Source organism: Haliaeetus leucocephalus, unplaced genomic scaffold, assembly GCF_000737465.1.
Source record: "Haliaeetus leucocephalus isolate CR32 unplaced genomic scaffold, Haliaeetus_leucocephalus-4.0 Scaffold228, whole genome shotgun sequence".
In the NCBI taxonomy this organism is placed as follows: Eukaryota; Metazoa; Chordata; class Aves; order Accipitriformes; family Accipitridae; genus Haliaeetus; species Haliaeetus leucocephalus.
In genome coordinates this window covers 13,580,666-13,601,649 of record NW_010972664.1, presented here as the reverse complement: position 1 = coordinate 13,601,649, position 20,984 = coordinate 13,580,666, and the positions used below count along the sequence as shown (strand labels likewise).

At 40.8% G+C, this 20,984-nt stretch overlaps 1 protein-coding gene across 4 annotated transcripts in view; it reads left to right on the top strand.

Moving 5' to 3' along the window:
* Positions 1 to 20,984, top strand: part of BBX (bobby sox homolog (Drosophila)) — a 143,195-nt gene that overhangs the window by 72,260 nt on the left and 49,951 nt on the right. For all 4 annotated transcript variants that reach the window (XM_010567319.1, XM_010567321.1, XM_010567320.1 and 1 more), the window contains exons 3-5: positions 7,829 to 7,999; positions 9,546 to 9,788; positions 15,968 to 16,166. In XM_010567319.1, the coding sequence (XP_010565621.1) occupies positions 7,838 to 7,999; positions 9,546 to 9,788; positions 15,968 to 16,166 (604 nt within the window). In that variant the 5' untranslated portion in view covers positions 7,829 to 7,837. The remainder of the gene's footprint in view (positions 1 to 7,828; positions 8,000 to 9,545; positions 9,789 to 15,967; positions 16,167 to 20,984) is intronic.

The following is a 20,984-nucleotide window of genomic DNA, read 5'->3' as shown; positions in this document are numbered from 1 at the left end:
CCGTTTCGGCCCCCGCCCCGTCCGGGTCGCTGTTGACACTGGGGAGCAGCAGCAGCAGCATTTCCGATGCCGCCGCCTCCTCCTCCTCCTCCTCCCCTTCCTCCTCCTCCTCTTCCCTGAGCCACCCTCCGCAACATGCCAGCCCCTCCTGGGCCTGAGCTGCTGTGCCATTTGGGCAGGCGTGTTTCCCGTACCCCCTCCTTCTTCGGGATTTAATGCTCGCCTGCTGAGGAGGCGTTGGGTTTGTGGATGTGCCTTGGTTTTGAGCGGCACCGGTGTTTTGGTTTGACGTGGAAGCGGCGTGCTTTTGCCAAAACGGAGCAAACTGTGGGGTCGGTGGCTTGCCGTTTCACCCACGAGAGTTTCATTAAAAACTTGGTCCAAAATAGAGCCCAACCTCTACTGTTGTGCCCAGCCTCAGCAGGTCTGTTTGAAAAGTGTTGGTCACTTTGTTATTTAAAAATTAATAATTACCGTTTGAAGTTCTGACTTTTTTCGGAGATTAGGTTTATGTAGGGTGAAGCATAGTAGAAAATAAAAGCTTGACCATCTTCTAAACTATTTCTCACTTTATAAAAATTACTTGTGTAGGTCCGGGAGCCGATTCCTGCGAGCCTTCCTGCTGGTACCTTCCAGCACTGATAAACTGAAGATAAATGTACTATTTGGTTTTACCTAATAAGTTGCTGTTGCCCGGCATTCAGACTGGGGAACAAACATCCAAATGGAGGGAAAAAAAAACCCCAAGCAACAACATAATGAAGACGTTACAGAACTGGGAGGGCGGTCATTTTTACAAAGATTGTCCAAACTCCTATCCGACCATCATACTTGCATTCAGTATATTTTGAGTACATTTGTAAATACTTTTTTAGTTATGTATTTGAAATATCATGCACCACTTAGTTTTCATAAGTAGATTAATTTTTTTTTACATTTAGCGTATGGGCTAGGGGTGATGACACTTGATGACATGGACGGTTTGTTCAGCAGTGCCATTGCCCTGCATGCCACAGCCCTGGGGGTCCTGGGGCACTGGGTGACCCCCCCGGCAGACACTTCCCTTCTGCTGCTCCTGTACCACTGCCTGCAAGGGAACGCTCTCCAGGGCTTGGCCTCCGTTTTCCTTCCCGTCAGCAGAGGCCACCCACTTGTGCTCTGCATTATGGATGTGGAAAACAGATTATTTGCTGATGTCTTTTATGTATTCAAAGCGTGTTGTTTTGTCTTTGTCAAGCTAAATGATGCTAGTTTTCACAGAGCTTTTCCTTTGTTTTTCTTCGGCCTTTTTCTTAATTCTTTTTTCTTTTCTATGCACTGTTTTCACTCTTTTTTCTCCTCACCGTCTTTTTACTGTTTGCTCCCTTTTCCTTTTTTTTTTTGTTTTTTAAATTTTTTTGAGTGTATTTTCTAGACTAAAAGTACCAAGTTGTAGTTTAACAAGTAGTTTGCCCTTCTGACAACAAGCGCTTGCTGGCAGCCTAACCATGATACACTCTAAACTTTGGTTTTCCAGTACCGTAGCTAATGTAGCACTCCCAAGTTTGGGTTACATACTAAATTTCAGGCTGAGTGTTGGTTGAAATACTCACTTGGCCAAGTAAGGTGCAGTCAGCTGTGTTTGTTCTCTGACAGGGACATTAAGGAAAACCCAGTAGTTGAGATCTATGCTAAGTTTTGTCTTTTTAATTTCTAATCAGTTTACTCATGCACTGTAATGATAGGATCCAGTTCCTAAGTGTGTCTTTTGAGGGCAATTTTATAGCAGGCAGGGTTTGCCTGTCTTTCACTTATTTTAATAAGGACATTCCTAAAGGCTGAAGAACTCCCTACAAAGTAAAATATTATTTTATTATATTTCTTCATGTTGTCTTCTATAAATGAAGAAGAAAAAAAGAGAACTAGAAAAACAAACAAGAAATCGTTACTTAAAATCAGCCATCATTAAAAGACTTGGCAGTAGATTACATATCTCCTCATGACTTTTCAAGCTTCATTTCTTGTATTATGCTTAAGTCTCATGGAAAGATTCATGTTCATATAGTATCTTTTAAAACACAGTTGCCTGCAGTGGTGACATAAGCATATCTGGACAGAATATTCCTTGCACAGAATAAGCAAGTTTTTTCTGTGTATTGAATACGTGAGATTTTCTTGTTCGGTGTGAGGTTTTCTTGTGCCATCCTGCGCACTTGCTGTCTGTGTGGTTTCCATTTTAAAAGCAGATTCGGAGAGAGCTAGCACGTGAAATGCCATTACAACCATTCTTACCGATAGCTGTGAAGACTTAACCAAAAGCAAAACTAAATAATATGCACGTAAAAAAGGCAAGTGAAAACTAGTAACAAATTTATTCTCCCTCCCTCCCCCCGGTTTTTTTTAATTGAGGCATCCTGATACCATGCTAATGGTGAGTACAGTTGTTCAACATAAAGTGCTTTTCATACTAGACAAAACCTGGTTGATTTCTTTGCATTAAAAAATGCCAAAGAACGTCTTATTTCTTGTGCATCTGTGAATGAGCAGAGGAAGAGTAGAGCTGAAGTTTAAAATCTGTTGACTTTTTAAATTTCTCTTTGGTAGGCATGAAAGATTCACTTAAAAAAATCCCCAGAATTCAAAAAAGTGCTGTTGATGTTCTTTTGATGATCTTGGGATTAAGTTATGTATTGGAGAACAAAGCAACTCAGATCTGAGTTTAAGAGAATGAGGAATAGTTTAAAATCATTTATGAAGATGGAAGAGCATGTCATTAAAAATTAAGTAAGACTTGTTGCTGTGTTGCTAAGTGTTTCGTGTGGTGAATGTCTATCCCAAACCTCTGCTAGCAAACAGGACTCCATTGAGTCACAGCATGTCCCGCATTAAACCATCACATCTCCAAAAATTAGAAAGCTCATTAATAGCTTTCTGCTGTGAAACAAGAATATATTCACTGACTGGTCAGTAATTAGTGCCAACTAGTTTTTGTCCTTTGTTGTAGAAATATTCTGGTTCAGTTATTCCAGACCTAAAAGAAATTTATTTCTTTAAAAAACTTTCTGTATTTGTGTAGGTGTATTTTACTGCCAGCAGTCTCCTTTTGCTTTTATTTGAAATTCAAATACCTATTCAGCCCACTAGACCAGTGAGAACATGAACTCATTTCCCAGTCTCCTGTTTCTTTGTTGAAACAGCTCAGGTCACTGACTCGGTAGTCCCAAAACCACCAAGCCATTAGTGTCATAGTTTGGTTCTCGTTTTTCTGTTTGGTATTTGTTTTCATAAAGTAGTAGGGAATTTAGATAATGTAAAACTGAGCAGAAAGTGTGGGAAGTCCACTTGAAACTTTCCCTTTGCTCCTTTGGACCAGCAATCTGCATGGAATCAGCTGGACTCCAGGAAATGTGATTTTAAGGTAACAGGAAAACAGAAATTCATTTCCACTGTCCTCGTGGAAATGCGTGTTGCTGAAGTTCAGACATTCTTCCACAGAGAACTTTCCAACAGGGACTACACCGTAGTCACAATTCACATCTCTGGGGTTCTGCTTTTACAGGTCTTGTACTATAGACTAGAAAGAAATCCATGTGCCTTACAGCGCTTGGTTACTTTTAAAAACTTTTATAAGGATTTTGGTTTTTGTGGATGTAGTTTGGGGAATGCCTGGTGAGTGCAGCTTGTTCAGCACAAGCACTAGCATCATTCTTGGTGACAGATCAACTGTGGGGTGAGATAGTCCCAAAATTAGAACTGCAGAAGTTGGTCACCTGCCTATATCAGGTTTTGTAAATAACAGAGGAAGATAGGAGGAAAACAAAGCTTTGTGAAAGGAATCAAATGCTTGTTGTTAATGAACACTTAAAAAAGGTAGACTTGCATACAGTTGTGTAATTGAAATAGAAGTGTATGCTGTAAAAAGCTAAACAATTATTCTTATTCTCCCCTGCTTCCCCCCACCATCCAACTCTTTTCTTAAGGAATTTTTTTTTTTTTTTTTTCCTCTGAAGCCCTATTAGGTATATGTATTTGTAAGACATCCAAGAAAACTGTGATTCTTTGATTAATATTTCTAGGACCAGAAAGGAAATAATACAACCAGCATGCCAAAAAAGAAAAAAAAAAAGTTAATTTTTTTTACTGGTATAGTATCTCTGCAACATTTGATCTGTATGTGCGCTAAAACGTAGGTGTAGAACATCACCCTGAAGGTATCTCTTCTGTCAGTGGATCATGAATTTCAGCCTTGACAGGTATCCTCTGGTGATGTTATAAAGCCTATGTGGCTTATTTTAAGCAAAGCTGTCCATACTTTTGTCTTGTCGGAATATTCCTACTTTGTCCCTAGTGTCTGTCAATTTTTGTCATCCTTAAGCTGTGAAATATCTTGTAAAATCTTGTTAGCTGCTTTTAATTGTTTTTCCTCTTGCTAACTTCTAAAAGCCTTTACATCTGCCTTAAAAGATACACGGTATTTTTACTGATACTGTAGAAGAAATTACATTTTTTGTGATATGGTTCGTAAATTCCAGTTATTGCAAACATTGCACTTTGGGTGCTGTGTATCTTGGGTGCTGTGTGTCTCCTATATTTTTAAGTGCCAAATCCTGCAAAGACTGCCCATGACTTGTTCTGTGACTTACTATGGAACTATTTAATTGCCAAACTTAAATGCATACTTCAGTTCTTGTAGGGTCCAAGTCCAGCTCTCTTTTCAAAAGCTTGCTGGTAGGGGTGCTTGCCAGCACTCAGGGATCCCTGAGAGGGAGAGAAGAAGCTGGTATTTTTGCTTGCTACTGTCTACCAGCTTCCCGTCTCCCATACGAAAAGAGCAACTAACATGCTATTGATGATGTGTCGAGGGGAAAAGAATCAGATAAATAAATATAATCTGAAGAGTCCACTAAGTGGATTCTATTGATGTTTTGCCATTCAACAAGTAAATAATGCCAGTAAAACTTGTGCTGTCATTTAATCATACGTGCATTCATTTGACCGTGGAGCGTCTTGTCTAAGTAGTTACACTATGTCTTGCCAAAATCTTCCATACAAAAAAAGAATGAAAGTGTCCATGTTAGCTGTGTTTTGCATTTGACTGGATTTTTTTTTTATGGGCCAGCTTCTTTCATAATTATGTAATTGTATGTGAATATATCAACAGTTATGTCAGAAATGTCCATGAAGTGTGGGGGTAGTAATATGGAAGATGAAGCAATCCAAAGGAAAACAAATTCATCACACTATGTCAGCATCCATTTTTAAGAGGAAAAGTCCCATGCAATGTGATAGAGAATTAGAACATTTTTCATTATGCCAATCCTACATTTGACTGAGAGGCATCAGCAAAAAGTAAACACCAAGAAAGTCTCTGAAATGTAGGTCAAAGCTTGTGAGAACTTGGATAAGCAAAAATGGGAAAAAAGATTTGGAAACACAGAAGTATTAAAAAATAGGGGCTGAAATAGTTTGTTCACGTTATGAATGACACCCTGTTTTACAGGAAAGGAGAGAGGGCGTAGAGGATAGAGTATATATCTTGACATACTTAAGGGGCGGGGGGCTTCCAGGCCGTGCTGTAAAAGTAAAGTTTGAAGTCAGTCTGTGGCCTCAGTCATTCCATCAGTGGCGTTAAATCAGGAGAATTTTTGTTGTTGACAGTTGCAGAGATTTACTCCAAAGTGCAAGCAAAGAGCGACGGTGTGTCTTTCTGTAATAAATGGTGCCTGTATAACAGCCAGATCTGACTTACTCTGTGTGGAGGATCTCCTAAATGCTTGTTCAGCTGATAGGATGATGACCCATCTTGTTAAAAAGCCTCTTTATAGTAGAACTGCTGGTTCAGGGTGACGAGTAGGGTAGAATGGTTAACAATTTAAGAAGACAACCTAATGAACATCACTTGAATTCTTGGAGCTGAGCATACGTTTCTATTTCAGCACTAATGTGCAGTGAGTTTCGGTTAATTTACTTTGGGCATAACTGGGTGTTCAATACCTAGCCTTCATGCATGGAAAACAAAAATTATTCGTGAGCTGGGCGGTAGTAAAGAGATGTAACGTACTGCGAGCCCCTTAGAAGTTCACAAGGTGACCGATGCCTAGGGTCTGTGCTGCCTTGCTGAGCTCAGCGTGGAGCATAGGCAGGGCCTCCGGGGTGATGGAGAACATGTGTAAAATACACTGTGGGATCACTTAAGTCCTGTGAAGTTTTCTCTTGCTCATCTTTCAAAGGGCAGGAGGCAGAGAGGGGCCAGCTAAAGGCAATGCTGCTGTTCAAACAGCACTGAGACGTCAGCTGAGCTTTGTGAAGGAGGATCATGGAGCACTCTTCAAACGTTAATTTAGTTTCACACTAATGAGGTAGAAGGCTACCAGTAATACTTGTCCTACTTAGGACTGACTGTAGGCAGAAACCATACAATAAGCGTGCCTAGATAAGTCAGTGGTAAGGGCTGGAGTAGCTGACTCCCCATTGTACTTGTAGTACATTTATCCTGCTCAGAAATAGGCTGCGTACTTTATTTACTACAGTAATAGGCAGATCTCTATCACATAACAAACTCTGAGACTTAACAAATCTGTGCTACTCACAGGAGCTGAAGTCACTGCTCAAACAGTAACTCAGCTACTTTGTCGATTTGTGTCCGAAAATAGCCCAAACAGAAGCAAATGGTGGTTCAGCACTTTAGGAAGAGAGACAGATGGGGAGCATGGTGCAGTGTGGTACATGGCGAAGGTCACAGCGGGATAGAAACAATTTCAGACTTGCATTTCGTGATACTGGATTGCAGCTTGATTTTCCACACTTTAATGTTCTTTAAAAGCCGAAGTTGGTTGTTTCTGTGTATTTGGATCTGCTTTGCAAGTTACGGACAAAGATTTAGGTGAAATGGTGTGTGATTATGTGCCATATAACACTCGCTGAAAAGACAGGAGTTGGTTACAGAACATGATCAGAGGAGTGGGTGCCTTGAAATCAAAGTTTAAATGTGCTCCAGATAGAAGTGGCATGATGGGGACTGCAAAGTGTGGAGCTTAATGGCAAGCTACTACAAAGTTACCAGGCGTCCTTATCTGGTGGGGACCAGGTACTGCTGATGAGTGGGGAGGAACTAAAAAACTCTAATACGCATCCAGGAAAATGCCATTTTTAATTTTTCTGCATGCACTTGGTTCAGCAGATGGTTTGTTTCGTTTGCTGTGTGGGGGCTCTTGTTGATGAGTACTTTGGAAGCATCAGGGTAACTACTTCTGTTTGCTTGAAATTCGTGTATTAAAATTCACTTCTCTTAGGCAGGGAGTCAGATTTCTCTATTGCGCCTTTTAACGGCACTTGGGAAATCGTAGCTCATAGTGTCATGGGCTTCTGCATCAACATTGCTATACGTAAGTGCATCATTAACAGATGAGTGGCTGGCAATATGTTCCACTGCTAAAAAGAGGGATATTCTGACATTTGCAGTGGCAAAATATGAAAAACTACAGTGGACACAGGTGTGCGAGAGCTGTGGTCTCTCACTCACTTGACTAGTGAAGTGTGAGGGCTTCTCTGCTATCCTTCAGACATGAGCACATTTGAGAGCTGGACTGGCTAGTGTCCTTGCTTCATGCTCTTAAATTTTATGTTGCTAGTTAATCTGGGCATTAGGTGGAAATGTTAAGATTGGAAAAGATACATCCATGCTGTTGTTGATAATTGGAATAAATTCTCTATCTAGTATCTTGCCAAAACTTCTGAGAGTCTTGCATTAAAGCCCCATATATTTGTCACTGGTTTGTTTAATTATCTATATGATGGTCATTTATGCCTAAGGGTTTGTTGTGAACTTCTGACTATTTTTGCATGACAGGTCACAGTAATGAAAGGCAGTAGTAGGAATAAGGATCATTCGACAGAAGGAGAAGGAACTGGGAAGCGACCAAAACGAAAGTGTCTTCAGTGGCATCCCCTGCTTGCCAAGAAACTCCTTGACTTCTCTGAAGAGGAGGAAGAGGAGGAAGACGACGAAGATATTGATAAGGTAGACTTCATTGGATTCTTTGACTGTAGAATGTTAATCGTGGGTCAGATTCTCCCTAGCTGTGTTTTTATTTTGTTTGCTTCTTGCTGTTCTGTTTTGTGAACGAACACAGCCAATGAAAAGAATGATGCTCTGCCCATAAGGCTATAAAGGCAAGTAGCAAATAACACAAAAAAGTGAATTGTCAATCATGCTTTTAAAATCTTGGACAAAACTCTTTTTTAGAATTAGACTGTAAGGGTTTTAACTGGGTTGTTTAATAATGTGTTGCACATCTCAATTGCTCAAGGTGGGGTTTTGACATGGGTTTTTTAATTGTTTATTTTAGACATGAAGTTAGCCTGTGCTTGTTACCTGCTTCTAGTGGCTCTGAGGACATAGGAAGCTAATAGTTTTCTTTCTTTTTTTAAAGATTAAAAAAATAGAAAGATTAAAAGGGAAAAAGAAGGAAAAAGCTGTGAATTATTTTTACTGTCTTTGCATGTGAAATTCAACTTATCTTCCAGAATATTCAGAGCACAGGTGGAATAATCTGTCTCGCTTGGTATTTTGGTATTGTTCAGTGATGCTGGCCTTGCCCTTTTTCTGTAAGGACCCTACAATGTGGCACCTAACGAATGTACAGTTAAACTCATCCTCTGTAACAGGAAGTGGGATGGGTTATGGGAATGTGATGTTTCCATCATGTGGATAACGTTCATCTCTGCATTTCCTTGATGCCTTCCTGAGGCAGGAAGGGAGAGGTCAGTGCTGAGGAGACCTGCCTTGAGCCACGTACCTGATAGGGAAGGATGACCTTGACAAGGATAAGGAGCAGCAAGGAACAGCCTGACACTCTGGCAGCGCTTTCTGTTGACCTTACAGGTCACTTTCACAACGTGATATAAAATAGCAGTGTTGCAGTTAGGTAGGAGGTGGTTTTCTGTCCCAGACAGTAATTCATTTCATTCAGTCAGAGCTAGTCTTCTGTGGTGCGTCCCTTGTAGGAACGATGCACTGGGCTGTAAATGGAAAGAGCGTATTTTGGCAGTGTTGAGATTTGCCCTCTGTCTCCGACTGGGCAGCTGTGCAGTGGCTGCGCTGCAGCACAGCTCGGAGGCTGAGTAATGAACGGCAGGAGATGGGGAAACAACGGGTACCTACGTGCTTTCCTTCCTGTGCACTCTGTAGTTGCAAACACGTGTGATTGAGATCCAAGGTAGCTCTGCTCACCTCATCCCACTGCGATGATTTCTAGGTTGTAGGAATGGGGTAGGAAGGATCTCTTCCCTCCAACCCGTTAGGACTGTTACTAGAGAATGGTCCTCAGCTTACAAATCTGCTCCACGTGCAAGTCGGAGTTTAAGTCTTGCAGAGAGCATGAATGAACCTTGGACCATCAGGTGAGGAGGTTTGATGTAGAACCCCAGGTCTTCTGGATGGAACAGACGGCCTTTGGAGACAGCTGTGTGTATCCACGTGCATCTCCCTCGTTCATACACAGACTCTAAGTCTCCATGAGAAGCGTGGATAACTGAGTTTACACCTTCCCTTTTGGTTCTGGTAGGTGCCACTCCTTGGCGCTGATGGTTTAGAGCAGGATGCTGATGAAACCGAAGATGACGAGTCCTCAGAACAACGAGCTCGCCGACCAATGAATGCATTTCTCTTGTTCTGCAAACGCCATCGCTCTCTCGTGCGAAAAGAACACCCTCGCCTCGATAATCGTGGCGCGACCAAGATCTTGGCGGATTGGTGGGCTGTTCTAGATCCAAAAGAAAAGCAGAAATACACTGACATGGCCAAGGAGGTATGTTCTGTCTGAATGGTGGATGTAAAGGGAGTTCACTACCTATTTGTCTTGTTTCTGTGTATTAAATGTTTTCTGTGGGGTCTTTCTCTTCCATGAGTTCCTTAGCTTCCCCAGTGGGATTATAGTGCCCAGAGCAGCTACTGTTCTTGCTTTGATTCACTTGGTCCTTTGGACCAGAGTGAAAAGAAATTGATCTGTGTACATGGACTAACCTGGCTGTAGTAGTCACTGGTACAAATGTATGCACTTTGTGATAGATATCACCTGATAATTCCTGCAGTACAAGCATTAACACATGGATAGCTTGTGGATAGTGGCCATTGAAAGCAATAACATGCAGTTCAGTGTCAGATGACTTGTGATATTTAGCTCAAGCTGTGCATTTGCTATCAATAATACAGGTTGCTACTATAATACAGGTGGACCAAACAAAAAGCATAGTCAACAAATGTAGTCCTTTTTTACCTGTGATGCTAAAGAATTTAAAAATTATTAGTGTTTAATTAAGTACTCTCCCTATGTATTGTTAACCAGTTTCTGATAGAGCAACCTTCAGTGAGGCAGAGTCCAATACCCAAATCAGAGAGCAGTACATAGTCAGAGTCCTTTAACTGGGAGCATGGAAAAGAGATTTATCCCCATATTTCACAAAGTATCTTGATGTCAACTTAAAATTTAAATGAGGCTTTTAAAGAAGTAGCTTGCTTGGTAAGCTGGCCCCAAGAAGGCTGTGGATATTGATAGCAGAGTGAGACACACACAGACAGTTACTTAGGCTGATACCATCACCCCAAAACAGATCCCTGTAACTACCTGTGTGATGTAGATTGCAGGCAACCATTGAATTCAATCTTAGAAAAAATAATGGAGGGCCAGTGAGAAGGAAGAACATCTCTCTCATTTGTTGAGTAATGCTAGCACGCTACAGGATGGCTGTGAAACGATTGGGGGAACTATTATCTGTACCTGCCCTGTCACCTGAAGTTGTCTACTACTTTTAACACATGTATATAAGGTCTGTTCAGTAGTTTGTGTGAGCGTGGAAAGGTCCACAGGAAAAACAAAGTGTTCTGCATGGCAGGTCCTTTTTGAAGCAGGGTCTGTAGTACCTCTGTAGTTCCCTGTCTGTGACACAGCATTGAAATACTCGAGTCTCAGCTTTGTCTAACCATTCCTGACTTGTTCTGCATTCCCACTTACAAATTAGCAATGCTTCTTGCAATGTGTGGGAAAAGGGCAATTAGGAGATCCAGTACAGATACAGAGGAAGGAAAGATGAAAATGAAGAAATAATTTTTGGAAGAAACAAACCTGATATGGCTGGGTTTTGTAGCCTTTTGTCTTGCTGAAGGAAGCTCATTCATTAAGAAGGAAAATAATTGCAGAACTTCTATATGAAGTGACAGATCTGAAACTATTAATCATATTGTTGGAGAAATCATTGTTCCTGTAGTGATTTATTTATTTTTATTGGCATGAAGAACAAATTGCATATTCAACGTCAAAGCAAAACAAGAAATCTAAGTAGTTTACATCATTACAACTAGTTCCAAGAATGTGTAGAAGAGAGATAGCGTATAATTTTTATTCTTTAAACAGTTGTATGTTAAACAATAATTAGCAGCTATAATGTGCTATTGAATGTATTTGGGCCTTCTTCACCAACAGGCCTATTCTGTGTGTGGATCGGTTGTTTTGTTTTAACACTCATTTTTGTAGTTAGGCTTACTGCTGAGACTGTCAGAAAGATGTTAATGTCAACTCTAGTGCGAACCATTTATTGGTATTTTTCTATGGTCAGCTCATTTAAAAGTCAAGAAGGTGAATGCCTTTGGAAGGACATAAAATTACCATTGTACCAGTAATCTTCTGTTTGAGTACCTGTATGTATAAGCTCATGGAGGTTTAAAATACAGTGGATGAGCTTCTGTTACTTAAATGTAGCCTTTCAGTGCCCTTTGACTTCCCAGTTTTCACCTCACAGCCTCTAGCCACTGCCCTGGCAGGGCACACATCTCCCAGAGGAGATCCCTGTGTCATACCCGCTACCCCTGCAACATGTCTCGTGTACCTTGAGCATCTGAATTGCTCTTCCAGAGATACGAATGGACCTGACAGAAGTGGTCCCTGCTTCAGTGGCTACAACCCCTGTTGTTTTATAGTCTCGAGAATGTTTTTACTACTTGAAGCCATAGTTTAGAGAGCCATTTAGCCTAGATCAATCATCAAGCAAGAAGCTTTCAGTTTCTTACCTGCTTAGTACCAGCCATGATACTATCTCAGCAGTGCAAAAATCAATGCATTTGTATATTTACTTACATATGTCTAGCTATGTGCAAGATCTAGGATTTTGGAAGATCCAGGCACCCAAACATTTTGCCAAGTGGAGTTATGGGACATTTCCTGGTGAGTTAGACAGCTATCCCTGATTCCCACTGAGAGGATAATCAGGTCTATAGTTAATTTAGGCACTTCTGGGAAATCCCCTTATGTACCTGTCTGCCCCATGCTCCCTCTATTTTCAGTCTTGTGGTTCATGGTCTCTTGTAGCAACACCTTCTCTGGAGACCTCATGCTGTGCCTGCAGAGCTCGGTGTCAGCTTCTGCTGGTGTTGTCTTTAGAAGTAGGCTTTCTGTTTGTATCCTGCAGACTTCCTAGATCAACTTAACTTTGAAAGTTTCATTATCTAGGATATAAGCCCAGTAGCTGATAAATACTCCTACTGGAACCATGAGTGTTCATGCTGTTCATTAGCATTTCCCTTCACTGAGGGGAAAATGAATTCTGGCCACTCATAAATATGCTCCAGCATTTTTTTGTTACTACAATAATAGGGGTAGCGTTCTTCTCTTGACTCTTACAGGGCTTACTGGGAATATTCAGCTGCCTTGGAAAATATCCAGTGAGATTATTATTGTTCAAGCCCTGTTTCCCTTGCTAGAAAACACTTCATTTTTAAATACATCTTTGCATCGGTAGGACCCAAGCAGTTAGGATTGTTTCCTGTAGGGAGCAGCCTGATAAATTCAGTGGCAGAGCTGGACATTTCTCCTCACGAGCTCTCGGCCAGTGGTTTCACAGGTACAGTCAGCCCAACTGGGAGCTTGCTATCCTTGCAATGTCGCTGCTTTGGCAGTTGTGTCAGGGTAGGAAGCGACAAATGTTGTGGCATGCTGGCTGGAGTCTGGCAAGTTCAGTGGGTGACGTATGGACTGTAACGTGTAATGTGAACCCTGTGTCCTTCAGGAGTGAAAAACGGAGTGTAGTATTTTCTGGGGATTTTTTTTTATTATTATTTATTTAATTTTTTTTTTGGTTAGATCTCTGGGATTCATGTGACATTTAATAGCCAGTTGGTGGGATTTAAGCATACATTTAAAGTTAAGCACGTGCTAACTGCTACCCTGAGGTGTAGCTGGAATCCACTTGTGAGCTCCTGTTCCCACCACACTGGAGAAAGCAAATCTTTTTTTATTTGGTGATGAAAGCAACTCAGGGAGTTGCACTAAAGCACAGCGCCTTTTTTAACCTCAGCTCTAAAATGGCACCGGTCCCACTGCATAGCACATTGTTCCTCAAGCTTTCACAAAACAGAAATGATACATCAGACTGATTCCACAAACATATCCTGTGCTTTTTTTTATCTTACCTGGAACTTTGGGACAGGACCCTGCAGGGCTGTCCCTGCAACTTGCGCAGGAGCCAAGGTGGTGTCTTTGCATTCCAGGTTAAGGATTTACTTTTTTTTTTTTTTTTTTTTAAAGCGACTGTAGAGAGGTCCTTAGGCTGGCTGTGTTAAGTTGGTTTACTGCACAGTTGGTCAAATGGAGGAAAACAGTAAGCTCTACTAATGCTTTTGGCATTTTCTCATGACTCTCTAGCTCATTCCAGTTGTCTTCTCATGACCGGGCAAGCAGAATCTATCACTTCATTTTAGGCCTTGGTCTAATAGTCACAAAAATCAATACTGAAAGTCTTTCTGAGATTTGGATCAGGCCCCTGTATGTATTTTATAAAACTACTTCTTGGCCATTGTTTAACTTTCTACATTTTCATTTATCTTGAGTGTTGAAACTGTGAAAGGGGCTGATGAGTTGTCCTCCCTCAGTTTGCTTCCTCTCCTTCAGAGAGTGCAGTTAATGTTCACTTCTTGGCTTTGCAGAGGAAAAAATCCATTAATACACCAGCTCACTTGAATTGCTCTTGTTGGAAACTGATTAAAAGCTTATTGCTGCCTCGTCTCACAAATGGCATGCATTCTGGTTCTCATTTGATGGGCAGCCTGTCAGCTTGTCAAATTACTCCATAGAATAATTCAGTTGCTTTACTCGAAGCAGCAATGCTGATAGGAAGAGCTTATGTACCTCATTGCTAGCGGTTCTGTGCTTTGCACTCTGCAGGCTGGAAACATGATTTGTGACTGGGCTGTGGCTTTAACAATGGAAGGCAAAGCTGCTTCGCTGTGTATTTCCCTTCCGCCTCTTCCTTCACCCCCTCCCCTTCCCTTCCCTCCACCAGGCTATTTTTGTGATGTACTGAGCTCCCAAACCAAACTGAGGGAAAGGGAAAAGGGGTGAGGTGAGAGGTGTCGCAGTCCTTAGTTTGCAGATTTGATACATACACCCTGTTCAGAAGATACAGCGTGTATGTGGGTCAGCAGTCCCTGCAGATTTTTATTATTTATAGCCATTTCTATAAATACAGGACTTCACACAGCGGGTTCACACGGTGCTGTGCTTCTTGTAAACTGAAACGTTTTATGCTTGCTACAGTCTGAAGGTAGCAAGTACCAGCTAATAGGTTAAGATGGAAATGAAAGTAAGTGATACACATGCAATGGCATGCCATTTACTGATCTGGGAAAACACTGCAGTGTCACAGGACAAGGTTTTCAGTGCTATTTCTTTATTTGATAGCCAAGGGATTTTTTTCCCCTCTGCTTGTGTTTCTGTGCAGGCTTGTGCATGAAACATAGGTGCTTCTCTGTGCCATAACTGGGACTGATGACAGCTGGGTGGGTGGGAACATGTGTAATCACAGAAGAAACTTCCTGCAGCTGCCCTGCCATGTACTTCAGGATAAAACCACTCTTTTGGTTGTTTGCCACCACTGAGAGCTAGTGCATGAAGAGGTATTGGGTTCCTTCTCCCTGCGGTGAGCACTGGTACTTACTGGGTAGGCTCCCACAGGAGCCAGCGCTGTACGACGCTATCAGTTGTTAGGCGAACATTTGCAGCTGGAATGTGTGGCGTATTGCTCTGATTCGCCCGTTCTCCCCCTTGCATAGCAACACATTTAAAATACTCTTTTGTGTGCTCTTTTTATTGCTGTTAATGTTCAAAAATCTTGTTTTGGTCTGGTCAGCAAGATACTTGGAAAACGTCACTGTTGCATTTTGAGAATAAAATAGGTCCCCATCCTTCCCCCCACCCCCAAACTGTGTAGGATCCAGACCTTTTCTCCCACCTCCTGTGTTTAGTCTGGCTTTGTTCGTTTTGCTGCCTCATACCAAGAATATAGCAAACAACTGAGATGTGTGCTGTGTGCTCAAGGCCAAAGAAAGTTTTAAATGGTCCCAGTTTATTTTATGCAGCCATGCAGCGTGGTACATTTTGGAAGGAACGCTGGGATGATGTATCAGAAGTTACTGAAAATGAGATGATACTGGTAGTGGTTTATTTTCGGTGCCTGGTTTGGGAAAGCATATACTCAAATATTCTAAAATATGGAACTACTAGAGAAAGATGAATGCAAGGTAAGGAGGATCATGCTGCATTTATTGCTAAATGTATGTTTTCATTTCATTGAAACTAGAAAGTAAACAAAGATTGTACCTGCAAAAGAATTCAAATAGCTGTGTTTGTTTCTTGAGAGAGTGAGCATACAAGCACTGGGGAGCAGTCTGCAGGATCAGAACTTCAGCCTACTCTGGGTGATAAACTCTTAGGAGAGGAAAGAGAAAACCCACTTTTTTACATACAGCTCTACTTAATATTTCTTATTATTAAATGGTGTTGGCGGTCAGACTCTAAGCATGTGATTAAACTATTAAAAATCAAGATATTTAAGGATTATTTACTGTATTAAATCCTCTTACACGCAGTGCAGTCTATTGCCCTGTGGATAGTGTAACGTCATGACTGGCATGACTGGTAATTTTCCTTTTCTTTTCTAGTACAAAGATGCATTTATGAAAGCAAATCCAGGCTACAAGTGGTGCCCTACAACAAACAAACCTGTAAAAACTCAGACATCTGCTGTAACAAACAGGAAAAAGTTATGGGCCTTTGCATCAGACGCCGCAAAAGACTTGCCAAGCCCAAGAAAAGCAACAAAAAGTGAAGAAATGCCACAGCTGAACTTTGGAATGGCAGGTGAGATTTCCATCCATGTTACTCAGACGTAGCATTGCCGTTTTGTTTGAGGATGCGGCATTGAAATTGAACTGCGATACCAGTTTTCTTTATTGCACATGGTACTGTAGTGCAAATACCTTTCATGTCCCAAATGAAGTTGCCAAGACTCTAGTTAGACCTTCGCATAACAACTTCCTAAAATTTTCCTTAGTGCATGATTGCTTTCGAGAGTCGAGTCCAGATACGTGACATCATAACCCATACCCCTTTTGGGGTCCAGATTTGATTGATTTTTAATTGTGGCTTATCTGCTGTTAGAGATTTCTTTTTCTGGTAAAAAAGGAAAAATGCTGATTGTGTGCATTCTTTTTCATAGAGCATTGTACTATGTTCAGTAATTTGCTGTTTACAAAAATACTTTATGGGTATCTATGAAGTTGGAGGTGTTAACATTCTTGTGGACGAATGTACTGGTGGAGCTAACTATTTGTAGTTAAATCAAGAAAAGCGTAATTTAATTTCACTTAAAATATGTTCTTTTACCCATTATACCTTGGAAGTGTGGATTCTAACCTTTTAAACATTTAAAAAAAAAAAGAAAAAACCAAATCCTTGAATAAGTGTACATGGAGTGCCTGAACCAGTGACACGCAGATAATCTCTCACTGATACCCACAAATAGCAGAACTGGTGCAATCATGACCTTGAAATACAGAGACATTAATGTTAAGTACTGGCGGCTTAAGAACCTAACAGTCAAAGTAGAAAATAATTTTTCCCCTACTATCCTTCCATCCTTTTTTCTTTTTTTTTTTTCTTTTTTTGCAGTTTAAAGTGTCTAATTTTATAAATACTGATGTATTTGAAACTTTGTCGTATCCTACCTAGTTTGACAAGTGTGTGGCAGATAGGACTTTTGTGCTTAGAGAGATCATGAGCTGGAAAGTGGAAAATGGTTTTATGGAACAAGTCTAAAAGGATAAAAAGGGATAAAAAAAGCATATATACCTTTTTGCTAGTATAGTGGTATGAAAATGCCGGTAATGAAATTCCTTCTGGCTATGAAGGAACTGTGAAATGTGATCAAAATAAGTTTTTCATGCTACGTAGTTATGATATATGGGACACCAGTTCTAAAAATCACAAGGCCCTTCATCCCATTCTGCTTTTGCTATCAGAGGAGTAACTTCTATGCTCCTTAAAGGTTTATTGATTTAATACTAAGAACAAGTAATAGGTCTTGGTCTACCTGGCTGCCATCTCCAATGCTGCTGCCGGGCTATCCAAATGTAGAATTTCCAAGTACAGAGAGATCTTGACTCAAGACCTGTCAGAGCGGAGGACAGAGAACTTAAGAATTAATTAGAAACTAATCTAATCCGATCTATAGAGTCATTCATTTCTGAAGAAGGCCCTTCTATGCTACATGTGATTTAATTTTTTATTATTTATTTATTTATTTACTGCAGACTGAGTCAGTGAGCATAGTAATCATCATAGGGGTCTGACTCCAGTCCTCGTGCCACTGAAGGCTGGCTATTTCTTCTAGTATAACAGTAGCTCATAAAATAACAACAGCTTCTGACAGAGATGTTAGCAGCATCCAAATCATGACAAGTCTGCCATGCCAAATGGATTACTGTTTTGTCAACTATATACCAGTTCATGCTAAACAAGTTTTGTTGTGTTCTTCTCTCCTTGACATCATGTGATAGTTCAATTCAACTCTGACTCTTCTATCCAGCACAACCTCTTTTAAAATCCAGGCTGTATAGTAGCTGATGAACTAAAATCTAGCTGAACCTCCTCAGAAACACCTTTGAAATGCCACTGACTGTCTTGCATCTTCAAGGCAGATAGCTTCCTTAGGACATGGATTATATGATTCCAGAATCATTTCACTTGTTGGTAGTTGTTAATCCTGTCTTGATTGCTTTTTACATATTATATTTCATTTTGGAGGATGTAGTATATAGAGTGTAAGCTATTCCTTTCTTATTTTGAGTCCCACACAGGATTTAATATCTCTCCTTTATTTTTGGCATTCCAACAATAACCACCCCACTTCTAAGTCTCCTGTGTTGACCTATCATTGGGTCAAGAACCTGAGGTGTGGCACCAGCATTGGGCTTCTGACCTGCAGACCCACTAGAGGTGTCCTTGCTCATCCAGCTGGGAAGTTGTAATTGAGCATGTTTTTCTCATAACGTGGCTTACCTGTGATCTGTTGTAGGGCATAAGGCAAAGACAGCTGCTGTTCACATGTGAACATGACCATTGCAGCATCTACCCTCCCAACTACAGAGCTAAGTGAGCAACAGCTTTGCTATACAAATGTGCAAGATTCCCAATACTTTCACATTTCTGCATCAGAAGAAAACCATCTGAGCCAAAAAGCTTTTTAGTGAAGCAAAGGGTGGAAAAAAGACACTTCTAGAGCAGGCAATATCCTGATAGAGATGCAATTTTTGGTTTTTAGAAAGAAGCTTAATTCTGCACCCAGGTAAAAGTTGAAACTGGTACCTGCTGGCCTTCTTTCTGCTTAGTTCTTCCTCAGTTCTTTATTTCCTCTGACGGAAGAATTGCGGTGATGAACAAGCCAGCCTGCTGAGTATCTAACCAGACCAATACTAACAAAGTATGTCATTCCCAAATAGTGAGATGGTTGTAAGTTTCATCAATATTAAAAGCTGTTGAGAAAGTCACGAATTGCCTCCTATTCTGCAAGTCAAATGTGTGCTATTTTCTCACTACTGTTGATTTAACTGTAAATTGCTTTAAAATAGCACTTAAAATTCTTTATTCTTCATACCAGTAAGTTCTTAGTGCCATAAGAGAAACGTTATTATGCTGAGAAGGCACTGTAAACATATGGCAGTGTTTGCATACATACATTTTGTCTTCCCTTAGATTAAGTTATTTTGTAATTTGAAACCTTAGTGAAAGGATTTTTGGTTTTATCATCATCAGACATCTAAGCACCAGCCCTCTGCTACAGCTGTAGCGTAAGTCTTCCAAGTTGTTTAAGCACCAAATTAAACTTTCACTTTCCAATTAGCTGTCATTTCTTTCCTTCCTCTTGATTTTTATATTTAAATAAACAGTTTAAGTATTTGCGTACTTGGGCAAAAAAACAGTCCTATCCTTGTCTGGTTATGGTAAGCTACGTATTTGAAGGGCAGAAAGCTAAGACCACCAAGAAGATACTTAGAAGAGAGGGAAGAATTTTAGAGCTATAAGCTGGGTGTTCTCCAGTTGGCCAAAACTGAGGAGTGGGAAGAAGACCCTCAGGTAACTAAAGTGAAGCACAAGAAAACAGCTGGGAGCCGTCAGTGTGATGTGGGCATCAGAAAGTGCTATATTGCAGCATGTCAGGCAGAGTGTTTTCAGGAACTGTAGAGAAGAGTTAATGCCATTGAATAGAGCACAGCTCATCTGATGTGATTGCCCAGCTGGTCATTCACACACAAAAAGGATGAACTCCACCTGGAATAACAGGAGAGGAGAGCTACAGGCATCGCTGGGACTGTGAGAGGTGGACATGCTTGATGACATCAGGAGATCTTGATTTGCTTAGGCTAGGAAAGCAAGTGGAAGAAGAGTAGGATGACTCCTGTAAACACACAAGAGCGAAATACTATTTAGGGAGAACAGTTATTTAATCTTAAAAGATGCGAGCACCAGAAAAAACGTGTACCACCTGGCCCTGGTGAAATTTAAGCTGAAAACTGGAAGCAAGCTCGTAATGTTTAGACAATTTGGGTTCTGCAACAGCCTTCCAATGAGAATAAGGAAAGTAGAAAGCAACCAGCCAAGCCCTTACTGTTTAATATGGAGCTCAGTAAGTTTATGATGGGCCTGGAGATCTCTTCCCATCTCTCCTTCCTCCAAATTAACTGCCTGCTCAGGCTTTACCTTTCAAGAGACGTGTTCACTTATCACTTCTTAATTGCTCTGATGTCCTCTTGTTTGAAGGACTGAAGGGGTTCTGATCAAGTATTTTGATGGCAAAAAGTGCTGTGCTGACAGAATTGCTTCACTTATGGATTGTGCTTAGGTATACTTAACTGGCCCTTTCCATTTTCTGTCTCTATTTCTTCAACCACTGCTTGTTCCTAGGCCCTACACTTCTGATAGTGCCTTGTCTCTTTGTAGTAACTTAACATCTTTTGTTCCCTTTTTTATTTAAAAGTAATTTAAAAAAAAAAAAACAAAACTACAGAACCCCACACAGAATTTCTACCTGTTTATTATGGTAAAGGAAAAAGTTAATTCCAGTTGAACATTGGGTTTGAAGCCAGATGCTATTTAGGCTGTGTTCTTAAGATACTGAGCCACTCTTCTATCCTTGAGATAGTGGATGAGCCTGGTATATTCATATTGCTTTCCTCTGCTTCTATTTACTGCTATTTTAAGAGAGTATTGAAAAAACTTACCCTGCAAATGTCAGTGCAAGATGGTGTCTGAGGGAGAACTTTTGGCAGCATCTGTGGTATTGAATTAAACAGTACTAATGAGTATTCCCGTGAACTGGACCTTGATCACCTGTAGCACTAAATCGTTTGGAGGTTTACAGGTACAGGTTTGGCCCATGTCAGCTGAAAAGCTCAACAAATTACTCGGCACCACTCATGAGTGGGAATGGGCCAGGGGATTTCCCAGTGGGCATTTTGGTTGCAGCTATTCTGCATCCAAATTTTGCATAACAAAATGCAACCAAATGGACAAAGGTAATTGTGCCAGTTGGCCTCCGTTCCAGGGAATGGTCGTGGGCATGTGTAATTTGTTGTTGTTGAGAGTTTTTGTATAGTTCAGTGAAAGGAAATCAGAAGACGC